The sequence below is a fragment of the Chelonia mydas genome, chromosome 12, assembly GCF_015237465.2.
Source record: "Chelonia mydas isolate rCheMyd1 chromosome 12, rCheMyd1.pri.v2, whole genome shotgun sequence".
Classification (NCBI taxonomy): Eukaryota; Metazoa; Chordata; order Testudines; family Cheloniidae; genus Chelonia; species Chelonia mydas.
In genome coordinates this window covers 7617497-7631304 of record NC_051252.2, presented here as the reverse complement: position 1 = coordinate 7631304, position 13808 = coordinate 7617497, and the positions used below count along the sequence as shown (strand labels likewise).

The 13808-nt window shown below is 45.4% G+C and overlaps 1 protein-coding gene across 21 annotated transcripts in view; it reads left to right on the top strand.

Annotated features, from left to right (window-relative positions):
• The window catches only part of NLRC5 (NLR family CARD domain containing 5), an 88259-nt gene that overhangs the window by 13346 nt on the left and 61105 nt on the right, over window positions 1-13808 (top strand). For 18 of the 21 annotated variants that reach the window (XR_006285101.1, XM_037877411.2, XM_027832758.3 and 15 more), the window contains exons 5-7: window positions 5262-5330; window positions 8898-10653; window positions 11602-11685. Coding sequence is in view for 20 of the 21 variants with exons in the window: in XM_037877411.2 (XP_037733339.1) it covers window positions 5262-5330; window positions 8898-10653; window positions 11602-11685 (1909 nt within the window). In the remaining variant the exon portion in view is untranslated. The remainder of the gene's footprint in view (window positions 1-5261; window positions 5331-8897; window positions 10654-11601; window positions 11686-13808) is intronic. The other 3 variants (XM_037877413.2, XM_043525993.1, XM_043525999.1) reach the window with 1 other exon arrangement.

The window sequence follows — 13808 nt, the reverse complement described above, 5'->3', positions numbered from 1 at the left end:
GCTATGTTTTGCACTTGAGGGTTTACACACACAGCTAGAGAGCCATGCAGTCTTTGTATCCCCAGAACTGTGCGTGCAAGCGGAGTAAGCACCTGCATAAAATTGGCCTGCATTTGAGTGTGCGCAAACATGACTGCAAATCGGGACCAATATGCCTAAATTACAGTGTGGTTATGGAAAGGTTAAGGACATTGTGGGCTGTTTTCTGTGGTACAGTGTGCAGCTTTTGGATCTATTATTGCAGTCTTGAATCCGCAAGACTCGCTCTCTTCTACATATTCAAAACCACATCCTACACAACCTACCTCTCACTATTTCCTTGTATAATGTACAGTTGAGAGGATTTTTTTAAGACTACAATACCTATACCTCTGCATCCGCTTCTCTCTTCTCTGTATACCTACAAAACCTCAATATGGCAAAGTCCTGGCCCTTTAAAATTTTGTCTGCCCAGCTCAGGTCTCTTTAGACTGTAAGCTCTTGGGGGCAGGGACTGCCTCTTACTATGTATGTGTGCACCACCTTGCATCATGGGGGGCCCTGATCCCAATTGGGGCTCCTATAATATAAATAACTAATAGCAATGAGAGATATCCTTTATCAGTAATGTTAGGAGCTAGGTGAAACCTTGTTATGGAGTGAGTTAAAACCTCATTGAGATCGACAGGGGTGAACACATCTTTCAATTAACATAACTGTAAAGGATAAACCCCAACCTAAACCACCAGGAGTATGTGAACCCACCCAGGAGCATTTGCTGAGTATTGTTTTGAGTAGGCGTGTGCAGGAATGGAAGGGAGGGAAGGCAGAACACAGAGAAACTGAAAACAGACAAAAATTGTGAGAGAGAGACAGACATCTGGAAGGAGCAGCTGGAAGTGCAGAGTCTGACCCTGGAAGAAATCTAAGGAAAGGCTTTTGGGGCGGGGTGCAGACTGAGAGAGAGCTGTAACCATGTTCCATTGTAACAGGCCAGATTTCATAAATTCCGCTACCCGATTCTGTCAGGGGCTGGGGAATTGCGCACACACATCCATCACAGGAGGCCAGGCGACATCCCCAGCTGGGTGGGTGGACTCATTCTGCCTGATTTCAGACACCCATGAATGTCATCGGTTGGGATGTTTGGCTCAGTCTTCATAAGGTTTCTGTCTTGCTTAGGAAAGAGGGTTTAAAAAAAAAAAAAAAAAGAGCCGGAGGGAGGAAAATTCAGATGCAAAACTGAATCCAGCCCCTGCTGTGCCTGGCCATACTATGGTGATGGACACTTGAAAACGCTACTGTAACTAGACGGCTCATAAGGGGGACTCCTCTCTCCCTGATCCAGAGCAAGTCTGCCTTGTTAAAGGTGAATGGCCTTTGTGGGGAGGCTGGAATATGCACTTAGATTGCATGAAAAAAATTGCTACCTCTAATGAGCCCAAGAAAGAGCTTAGGAGGCTTTCAAGACCTCCCACTGAATGAGGCTCCCCCATTCCCAATTCCAAGCCACGGCGTCCTTGGAACTCTGGTGGGGTACCGCTTCATGGCTCCGTGTTACCTGTGCAGTGAGTTCTCCTCTGCCAACGCCCCCGTGCTCAGGTAGAAATCCATTCGCATGCCACTGTGTGCGGCAAACTGCCTCTGTCACTCTGCTCCAAATTGGAGCGTAAGATGATCAAACAGTGTAAGATGATCAAACTCCAGTTAGCCGGGCAGCCCTCCAGCTTTTAACCTGGATATAAATTACAATTAGGAATTTTGAGGCACTTTAACCAAGCAAATGGTTTTGTTAAGCAGCTGGTGCACTGTGGGTGCTGCTTATGATGCTGACTGGTGTTGTCGTCAGTCTAGCTGGCAATGAGAAAATAAGATCCAGTGACTGGCAATGGAAGCTAGACAAATTCAGACAGACAATCAATAAGGAACAATGAGGCCTACTGGTCATCGCAACAGTTGGATTCTCAATCACTGGCAATTCTGAAATCAAGATTGGATGTTTTTCTAAAAGACCTGCTGTAGTGCAAACAGGAATTAATTCAAGGAAGTTCCTACTACCTGTGTTGTACAGGGGGCCAGACTAGATGCTCACAATGGACCCTTCTGGCCTTGGAGTCTAAGAATGTATATTGGCAGTCTCCGTGCACATCGTAACAGTCCCTCAGAGAATAGTCTGGTTAATAAAAAGAAAAGGAGTACTTGTGGCACCTTAGAGACTAACCAATTTATTTGAGCATGAGCTTTCGTGAGCTACAGCTCACTTCATCGGATCTAGGTGGACTCCTCCTGAAGGTCGAAACAGCAGACTGGACTTCTACACAGAGTGCTTCTGCCGACGTGCACGGGCTGAAATTGTGGAAAAGCAGCATCACTTGCCCCATAACCTCAGCCGTGCGGAACACAATGCCATCCACAGCCTCAGAAACAACTCTGACATCATAATCAAAAGGCTGACAAAGGAGGTGCTGTTGTCATCATGAATAGGTCGGAATATGAACAAGAGGCTGCTCGGCAGCTCTCCAACACCACTTTCTACAAGCCATTACCCTATGATCCCACTGAGAGTTACCAAAAGCAACTACAGCATTTGCTCAAGAAACTTCCTGAAAAAGCACAAGATCAAATCCACACAGACACACCCCTGGAACCCCGACCTGGGATATTCTATCTACTACCCAAGATCCATAAACCTGGAAATCCTGGGCGCCCCATCATCTCAGGCATTGGCACCCTGACAGCAGGATTGTCTGGCTATGTAGACTCCCTCCTCAGGCCCTACGCTACCAGCACTCCCAGCTACCTTCGAGACACCATTGACTTCCTGAGGAAACTACAATCCATCGGTGATCTTCCTGATAACACCATCCTGGCCACTATGGATGTAGAAGCCCTCTACACCAACATTCCACACAAAGATGGACTACAAGCCATCAAGAACACTATCCCCGATAATGTCACGGCTAACCTGGTGGCTGAACTTTGTGACTTTGTCCTTACCCATAACTATTTTACACTTGGGGACAATGTATACCTTCAAATCAGCGGCACTGCTATGGGTACCCGCATGGCCCCACAGTATGCCAACATTTTTGTGGCTGATTTAGAACAACGCTTCCTCAGCTCTCGTCCCCTAATGCCCCTACTCTACTTGCGCTACATTGATGACATCTTCATCATCTGGACCCATGGAAAAGAAGCCCTTGAGGAATTCCACCATGATTTCAACAATTTCCATCCCACCATCAACCTCAGCCTGGTCCAGTCCACACAAGAGATCCACTTCCTGGACACTACAGCGCTAATAAACAATGGTCACATAAACACCACCGTATACCGGAAACCTACTGACCGCTGTTCCCACCTACATGCCTCCAGCTTTCACCCTGACCACACCACATGATCCATCGTCTACAGCCAAGCTCTGCGATACAACCGCATTTGCTCCAACCCCTCATACAGAGACAAACACCTACAAGATCTCTATCAAGCATTCTTACAACTACAATACCCACCTGCGGAAGTGAAGAAACAGATTGATAGAGCTAGAAGAGTTCCCAGAAGTCACCTACTACAGGACAGGCCTAACAAAGAAAATAACAGAACGCCACTAGCCATCACCTTCAGCCCCCAGCTAAAACCCCTCCAACGCATTATTAAGGACCTACAACCTATCCTGAAGGATGACCCAACACTCTCACAAATCTTGGGAGACAGGCCAGTCCTTGCCTACAGACAGCCTCCCAACCTGAAGCGAATACTCACCAACAACCACATACCACACAACAGAACCACTAACCCAGGAACCTATCCTTGCAACAAAGCCCGTTGCCAACTGTGCCCACATATCTATTCAGGGGACACCATCACAGGGCCTAATAACATCAGCCACACTATCAGAGGCTCGTTCACCTGCACATCCACCAATGTGATATATGCCATCATGTGCCAGCAATGCCCCTCTGCCATGTACATTGGTCAAACTGGACAGTCTCTACGTAAAAGAATAAATGGACACAAATCAGATGTCAAGAATTATAACATTCATAAACCAGTCGGAGAACACTTCAATCTCTCTGGTCACGCAATCACAGACATGAAGGTCGCTATCTTACAACAAAAAAACTTCAAATCCAGAGTCCAGCGAGAAACTGCTGAATTGGAATTCATTTGCAAATTGGATACTATTAATTTAGGCTTAAATAGAGACTGGGAGTGGCTAAGTCATTATGCAAGGTAGCCTATTTCCCCTTGTTTTTTCCGATTTCCCCCCCCCCCCCAGACGTTCTGGTTAAACTTGGATTTATGCTGGAAATGGCCCTGATTGTCATGCACATTGTGGGGAGAGTGGTCAGTTTGGATGAGCTATTGCCAGCAGGAGAGTGAGTTTGTGTGTGTGTGGTGGGGGGGGGGGGGGGGGGTGAGAAAACCTGGATTTGTGCTGGAAATGGCCCACCTTGATTATCATGCACATTGTAGGGAGAGTGGTCACTTTGGATAAGCTATTACCAGCAGGAGAGTGAGTTTGTGTGGGGGGGGGAGAGGGGGCGGAGGTGAGAAAACCTGGATTTGTGCTGGAAATGGCCCACCTTGATGATCACTTTAGATAAGCTATTACCAGCAGGAGAGTGGGGTGGGAGGAGGTATTGTTTCATGGTCTCTGTGTATATAATGTCTTCTGCAGTTTCCACAGTATGCATCCGATGAAGTGAGCTGTAGCTCACGAAAGCTCATGCTCAAATAAATTGGTTAGTCTCTAAGGTGCCACAAGTACTCCTTTTCTTTTTGCGAATACAGACTAACACGGCTGTTACTCTGAAACTGGTCTGGTTAATGTGTTGGTGATGAAGGGGTCTTAGCACCGTGCGTCTTAACAAATGGTGAAAGGATCCGTCAAAATCATCAGACAACCGTTTTCTAAGTCTGAACACTTTTTTTTTTTATAAATACCCCTTTTAATTTAAAGTGTTGCCAGTGAAGATATTTCAAACCCACAAACAGCCTCTAATGTTACACTGAAATTTTTATGCATCCAGTCAACTGTGGGATCAAAGTGACAGAATTTACACCCTCTCCCTGATACATGAAGCACAAATGAGTGTTACCCCCACAAATCAGGTGATGTTGACGTTCTATTATCCATCCCCATATATGTCTGCACGGCACGCATGCTTTTACCTCAGCAGTTGCAGGGTTTGGACTGGTTGTTGTTGATGGGATGATGTACCATGTGATCTCAAACTCACAATGCTGCATTAAGATGTTTGCTACTTTTCAACTTTCAGGACTTGAAAGACGTCGTCATGGAAGCAATTCTCATCCCAATGGTAAAGAGTCTAAACAGCAACGATTAGGTACGTGGATTTCTCAAACGATGCAGGAGCATGTTTGTATTGGTGTATAGTGGTGAGCGTAGCTGCCTTCCAAGCAGTTGACCTGGGTTCGATTCCCAGCCAATGCAATAATGGATTTTCTCCTTTGTGGGGAGGGAAGGCTCAGGGGTTTGAGCATTAGCCTGCTAAACCAACGGTTGGGAGTTCAATCCTTGAAGGGGCGATTTAGGGATCTGGGACAAAAATCGGGGATTGGTCCTGCTTTGAGCAGGGAGTGGGACTAGATGATCTCCTGAGGTCCCTTCCAAGCCTGAGATTCTATGCTCATCTGGGGGGAAATGCCAAGTTATTGACTTTGTATGAGTCACATACAGTACTGACCCAAGGATCCGTTATTTTTCTTGCATGCCAGTAAATAAATCAAAAGCACCACTAAATCATCCTTATGGGAAGCCTGTGTTGAGAAGCTGCATTATCTCATATGCAACTGATCTTAAAAAGAACAAAGACGTTTGCAAAAAACTGGCTCAGAGATGCAATAAAAACCCTTCTGGAAAAAAATGGATTAAAATAATCTAGAATAAAAACCTTCTGACGGAATTACGTGCCCAGAAGGTATCTCGCAACTTGTTATGCATGAAAGATTTTTTTATATTTTTTTAGACTGGGGAACCAGTTCAGGAAATATGCACATTTAATACAAAACTCCAATAAGCCTTCAGAGCTAGTGTGGCACATTTGAAAATGCCCTTGTAGGATTTCATAACCCAGAGAAATTGAGAAAGAAATAAATTTCCACAAACTGTAGGTGAGACAGAATAACACCAACATTGTCCATATGGCCTGAGCCAATACCCACAAAACATTAATGGACAAATTATAGCTGACTTACATTGGTGCACAATAGGAAGCAACAAAGGGGCTGGAGAGAGCAGGGGTTGTAGGGAGCTAGCTAGCATTTCCAGTAGGTACTAGTGTGTTCTCAGAGGGGGCATGTCTCAGGAGGTCAAGAACAAGGCCTTGATCCCACCACATTGTGAACTCGGAGAGTTGTTTGGAAACCGAAATGGGTGCAAAGCAAAATGTTGGATTTAGGCAACTCAGCTTGGAGGGGGCTGGACTCTGATCCCAGATCAGGATCCAAATTCATGACTGTAATTAAAGACTGTATCATAATGCACATGCACAAGGTGGGTATGAGTTAAGGTTGCACAGGCAACCCTAATTCTGGCATTGCCTAACTTTTGGGTGCTTGACTTTGCAACCTTCACATTCTTTTAACTTAGTTTTTTTTTTTAATGTAATTTCTAGGGATTTTTAAAAACTTAAAAATTGAAAAAATAAAACCCAGCAAAATTCTATCTTGTGGAACCATACTGATCCTCTATCTTGGTCAGCAGCCTGGCTGGGATTTTTAGATCCACAGCACAGTCCTCTACCATTGAAACTAATGGAGTAGCTGGTAGCAGTAGAAGACTTATCTTTTATGTGGACCTTCCCCTAGAGGGGAATGGAGGCACACATTTTACCTGTATGTTTCACACCTATTTGCTAGACAGCAAGGCAATGTTGAGACTCAGGACTCATGGATTCAATTCCAGGTTCTGGAGGCAAATAAGCTCTAGTTATGGACTCTTCTGCCCCTTCTCCCTCCCTCCCATTTCTCCCTGTCTCCTTCTGCTCCCTCTCCAGCCCCTCCTCCAACCTGGCTATCAACACCCCAGCTCCTGCCCCCAACTCCTTCCTCTGCCCCCCTGCTCCTGCACCTGTTGTCCCACCCCTACAGCTATCCTGACCCCTCCACAGCTCCTACTCCTACTTCATCTTCTGCCTCTTTCTACTCCTGCCTCTTTCCTCCCCTTCTGGCTCTAGCTCATATCCTTCCCCAACCCCCCATTCCTCACCTCTCTGCATTTGAGCCAGGTTGTGTCTTCCTTTTCCTCCATGCTACCTGGGCACGAGCAAGGGTAGCTCTGAGAACACAGGAGAGGCAGAGTCTCCCTGCTCTCAATTCCAGTGCCTGCCACTACATCAGCTACCAGGAGGAGCAATGTCACAGGAAGTCCAGCTCATCCCTTGCAGCCTTGGCTGGAGCATGCTCAGTTGCTCTGTGCGTATGGCGCATGTGCAGGCTGATCACAGATAGGAGCTGTGAGGGGATGGAGCGTCCTCAGTGCAGATGTAACCTTCAGAGAATTTAGCTGCCAAACACTAACAAAGTCCTACTAAGCATGTGGGAACTGAGATTTTTTCAGAGGCTAATAACTTGGCCACATTTGGGCAAATTTTCCACAGGCACAGCAAAAGGCCACCTAAAAGTCAAATGTCAAGTCCCCCTGCTTCAAAGCATGGCTATACTACAGCTGCTCAGTGATGTGTAAGGATTTTTTTTTTAAAACAGAAATGGTTGAGCCATTTTAGCTGAAATTTTTTCAAAAGATTCAGCCTGAGGCAGACACCCAGCATGGGAAATTTCAGCCTAAAGTTTGGCAAAGTTAGAAGAAACTGAAAATAGGGTCTTATAATGGGAAATGTCGGGCAACCTTAACTATTGGCATCACTACATACAATATCTATAATAAAAAAGAGAAATACATGCAGATGCCATCTGTAAGGGACTCTGCTCTCCTGAGGGAGTGAACACCTATTAGGTTCTAGTCATTGCCCTTTATCTCCTGCGTTCTTGGCAGCCTAACAAAACACCCTAGGATCTTGTTTGAAATAAAAATAGTCTAGTGTCTCTGGGAGGGATCTCAACAGAGAACACCTTTCCTCAGAGTTAATCAGCGTGTTACTGGGCTGAGTTCCATACAGAGAATTGATAAGATTGCTCAGAAGACGACAAGGCTATTTTGTGTATTTTTGAAACAGCCACTGGGGTCCTAATGGGGACGTTTTCTAACCCTTGGCTAATTTTATAGATCCATAGATTTTAAGGCCAGATGGAACCTTTATGATCATCTAGTCTGACTTCTTGCACAACACAGGGCAGAGAGCCTCATCCAGTAATTTCTGCAGCAAGCCCATAACTTCTGTTTGAGCTGTGAGCTTGTCTTACTCCCCATACTGGGTGAGGGAGAAGTGTGAATCCATAAAACCAGGTCCATGAGGCAGAGGATGGAAGATACGCTACTTTGGCAAATAACGCTATGTAATTGTGCATGCCTGTGGTTTGTTATTGCAAGGCCGCACAAAAGTGCTGCTTTGTTTACAAATTACTTGGTGTAGGGTTGCTGGGCTGGATATACTGCTTTGCGATTGCAGGGCTGCTGGTATGGATTTATTGTTTTAAATGCATGTTTAAGCATGGAGTTTTTTTAAAAAATTACATAGGTAAAGAATCACATGGACTTTGCAAATAGATCTGCCAGGTGGGGCGGGGGGGGGGGGAAGTACTTGATACCATGAACCTCCCAATGCAAATCAGGATCTATTTCAGTGGTTAAGCAGCAGGTCAGATCCTATATGAACAAGCACAGCTCCACGGTCTCACTGAGTCTAGTACGGTGAAGATCACTTTTCATGAAGCTGATATAGCTGTTTCCCATTACCACTCTCACACACACTCTCTCTCATTCTCTGTCTCAGATTCAGCTGAAAGGTACCGGCATCTCATCATTGCTTCAATGTGCCAAAGGTATGGAAATGAGAGAGCAGCAGGAGCAGCTGTCCTGGGAAAAGTACAGACACCAGCTTTCAGCCAAGCCTTCGTCAACCTAGTCATCCGGCAGAGTAAAGCTTCCCGACTAAAGGAGAGAGCAGATAAACCCAGAGAGGACTTGGCAGGCATGCAGGAAGCAGAGGAATGTGTGGACACGGCTGTGAAAGTCTCAGACCTGTTTGAAAGTGTCGTTAGCTCGGGTACCACCAAGGTTATCCTTTTGTTTGGCAAACCGGGGATGGGAAAGACCATGCTGATGCATAGGCTTTGCCAGAAGTGGGCAGAAGGAGCCTTGCATCAATTTCTGTTTACTTTTCTCTTTGAGTTTAGGCAGCTGAATCTGATCAGTAGAAAGCTGACTTTAAAGGAGCTTTTGTTTGACTTGCTCCTTCAGCCAGAAGATTGCCCTGATGCAGTATTTCAGCACCTCCTGGAGAACGCCCAGCGCATATTGTTCATCTTTGATGGGCTGGATGAATTTGTGGGGAACATAAGCCAGCCATCCTCGCCTTGTTTAAGCCCTGCCCTCCACAGGCCTATGTCCATATCAGAGCTGTTTGCCAATTTCTGCTTTGGAAAACTTCTCCCTGGGTGCACGGTGCTGGTCACCAGTCGGCCTAAGAAATTACCTGACTTTCTGTTAAACAGAGCAGATCTGCTGGCAGAAATTTGGGGATTTGACCGCGAGAAGGTTGAAGAGTATGTCAGCCACTATTTCCACCAACATTCCTTCAAAGAGCAGGCCATTGCTCACCTGAAAAACAACAGCAAGCTTCTGAGCATGTGCTTGATCCCTGCCTTGTGCTGCATCGTCTGCGTCTGTTTGGAATATTTGCTGAGGAAGCGTTTGTCAAAGGTGGAGCTTCCTCAGACCATGACCCAATTTTATATCAAAATGCTCCTCATCTTTATAAGTAAGCAGCAGACAGAGGGCACTATGAGTGAAGACACGCAGCTGAATAACCACAGGACGGCCATTTTGGGCCTGTGTGACCTTGCACTGAAAGGTCTGGAAGAGAAGAAGCTTGTGTTTTATGTCGATGATATCCCAGAGCATGTGAAAGAGTTTGCTTCCCTACATGGGTTGCTGACTGTCTTTGAGGTCAAGAGGAGTGACAGCCTCCCAGAGGCCGGCCATGCCTTTGTGCACTTGAGTCTTCAAGAATTCTTTGCCGCTCTGAACCTGATGATAAATAACGCAGTTGACGGAAACTACCTGAAGAAAAAGTTCTCTCTGAAGTCAAAGTGGACTTTAAAAAATGAAGCCAGGACCGAATTCATGGAGAATTTTCACACCTTTCTCTCAGGCCTCTCGTCGAAAGAGTGTAGGACGTTCCTCACCCTGCTAGCTGAACGAAATCAGGCGTGGGTGCGGGACAAGCAAGCCGCCATCTTGCAGTCATTGAAGAAGCTGGCAGCTACTCATCTAACGGGGCCCAAGATAATTGAGCTGTGCCATTGCGCCTATGAAACACAAGACCTTGAATTAGCCAAGCATGTCGGGAGCCAGTTAAATTTCAAGTATGAATTTAGAAACTTTAGATTGACACCTCTAGATGTTTCAGCTTTGGTTTTCATCATTAACTGTGGCCGGGATTTGACTCACTTGGATTTTGCAGGCTGCCCCATGGAATTAGATTGTCTGGAGGTTCTAGCCAGCTGTAAAAATATAGAGCACCTGAGGTAAGTAATGCATGAAAGACATGTGCATTTAGATTGAGATTTTTGAAGGGATTTCTATGCCCATTTACCATTAAAATTAATGGGAAATGGGTATCTAAATTACCTAGCATTGAAGGGCTCAGATATCTAGCCATGAAGTCCCAAGCATTTCACCTCTGGGTTGCTGGGTCACAGGCAGCCAGCACTGATAGCGATGCTGCCATCTGATTGCCGTTAGATATTGTAGATGAAATGAGTCTATTATCTCAGTCCAGTTTCTACTGGATGGGTGCCCCATTGCAGTGGGCAGGTTCAGTGGAGAGCTCAAAGATTAAGAGTGAACTACCATCATATCTCTAAAGCTGGTACTTGACAGCCTCCAGGTCGGGAGCTAGAGGGGCAAAGTAGGCACTTCAATCTCCAGAGCCGTCAATTTGATACCTTTTATGAGTGCTAAGTTCACTTTGAAGATTGCGTGCATTCCAGGTCACTGTGTGCTACTAATTTACAATAGTGTAAATGGTATATTTCTCCAATAACAGCTTTAAAGCATTCAGACAAAATTCATCCCTGGTCTAACTCCATTGACTTCAATAGCTTTACACACAGGAACCATTAGTTGTTTCCAGTTCTTAAGAGTCAGATTTTCACTGCTCACTGATATAACCGTGAGCTGAAAATGTCCTTAAATAAGGAATTACTTATCTTTATCCTAGGGCTAGCAGAGTGCTCAGTCATACTGTCTCCACAGTTTAGCAACAGCTACTGCATGAAGTGTCTTAGTAACCAAGTCAATAAAGTCTTTCCCCCTTTGTACGTTTGATTATGTTGAAATTGTATTTAAAGAACTAATATGTTTAGAAATAAAAATGATGCAATAAGGTGGCTGGATCATAGATAATGTTAGAACAAAACAGAACTCTTTATTTTTTTCTATCATGTTTTAGCCCACTTTTTTTATTGTTTTAGCTTTAGGAGCAGGAAATATGGTGACGAATTTGCAGCTGCTCTTTCCAAAAGCTTGCCGAAGATCAAGAGTCTGAAGAAACTAGAGTAAGCATTTAATATTAGGGTCAACCCATCTTACTTTGCTCTAGTGCTGAATAGGAATAGGGAATGGGTTCCCCTTTGGATTTTGTACCACCATCTTATGTCATATGTATTTTAAGTCTTTTGCTCTGGTTGATGTGGTCTAAAATATAATCTGTTGCATTGTATAGTGCTGCACAAAAATAGAAATCCATGAAAAATGTGATTGTACGTGGTACCTTCTGTGCATTGCTACCAAATGCCAGGAGATAGCTTTTTGGTTTTCAGGCTTTCAAAAAAAAAAACAACAAATTTTTTGAGGAAAGCAGAGACACTTCCTGCAAAAAATTGAGTTAAGTTGAAAATCCAATTATTTGTCCAACCCCCCCCCCCTCCCTAAAACCATGCTTCTGTGGAAAATTTTTGACCAACCTTAATATCTGTACAGCATAGGAAGGATGGTCAGTGGAGGTAGGTGTGGTGATCCATGGGTTACTTGTCTAGGATTGTCTGCAGGGTTCCATTGTTGAAGCTGATTGTGGTGTCCAAGAGGTTGGTGTTCCAGAGAGAGTTTAGTGGATGGGTAGCAGTTGTTGGAGTTGTGGTGGAAATCTATAAGACAGTTTAAGCCGTCTGTCCAGAGGATGAAAATATCATCAATATATCTCAAGTGTATCATTGATTTCATGGTGCATTGTCTCCATGGACCTGTAGTAGTCAAATCCTTGTTACCTATTTCTCAATGAATTATTTTAGCCCCAAGATCTGCCTAACATTCCTAACTATCTAAAATAAACCCCTACATTTTTGATAGATTGAGTCCAGTACAAGAAGCTTGCACACTTAGGCCTGGTCTACACCTAAAATTTAGGTTGACATAGCTACATCACTCAGAAGTGTGAAAAATTCACACCCCCGAGAGACATAGTCAAGCTGACCTTAGCCTCAGTGTAGACTCTGCTAGGTTGACAAAAGAATTCTTCCATCAACTTAGCTACCTTCTTTCGAGGGGATGGATTTATTATGTGATGGAAAAACCCCTTCCATTGTCATAGCAAGTGTCTATGCAACAGAGGTCAACCCTGGTCTCATTTTATGTCTGTATACACCTAGAACGTCAAAGGCAGTCTACCATTAACTATGGTATATGGTAGACATGCAGTTCTGAAATCTTTGTTAACAACAGTAACTTGTTCAGTTTTAAAGCTGCTTTACAACAATCTTGGTTGGAACCTGGTCCAAAACAAAGACACATGCTGTAATTCTGTGACAACACACACACACAAGCATGTATACTTCCTTACTAATTAGGTACTCAGTTTCAGGAAGCGACCAATTGACTGATTTGGGTTGTCTCATGTAACAGGGCGGGACTCACCACTATGGTGACTCCTGCTGGTCGTTCTGGGAATTAGCTCTGTCTTTTTGCAGGGCACCTTCCTCTGGTGGTGTCTCGCCATCGTGACTTCTGCTTCAGACCCGCAGCACCTCAAGGACTGTGGCGTCCCCTTCAGGACACAGGCCTCCGGCCAAGCCCCATTCTATTCTCTTTTCCTTCCGGGGGGGCAGCAGTCCTCTGTCCAGCCACTCACCTCTGTGGCCGACTGCAGCCCAAACTTCTAGCCACTTGCCCCAATGGCAAACTGCAGCCCTTCACTGGCCACTCCCCTCAGTGGCAAGTGGGGGTGAGGAAGACCTGGACCCACCCCCTACTCCAGGTCCCAACCCAGGGACCCTCTAGGCGACAGCCACACACTGCGTCTCCTTCAACCCCTGCCATCCCTTTCCGTGGGCCACTTCCCCTAGCCCTAGCCCCTTCTCTGCCCCTGTATCAGGGCTTCAGTCTTCCAGCCAGTCAGGCTGGAGCTCCCTGTCCAGCATTGCTCTGTCCAGGGTGCTGGCAGTTTCCTCAGCCTTTCAGGGACCCAATCCTTTCTTCCGGGGCTCCCAAGAGGGAACTGCCACGCTACCCTTCAGCTCTCCTTATATATGGGCCTGCTCTGCCCTGGTTGGCTGCTCATTGCAGCCCCTTTCTGGTTAGTTGTCTGCTGCACAGCCTCCCCAAGACTATTTTTAACCCTTTCTCCACCATTGTGGGGCAGATGCCCCATCACATCTCCCAAAGAAAGTCTCTGTGTTACTTATCA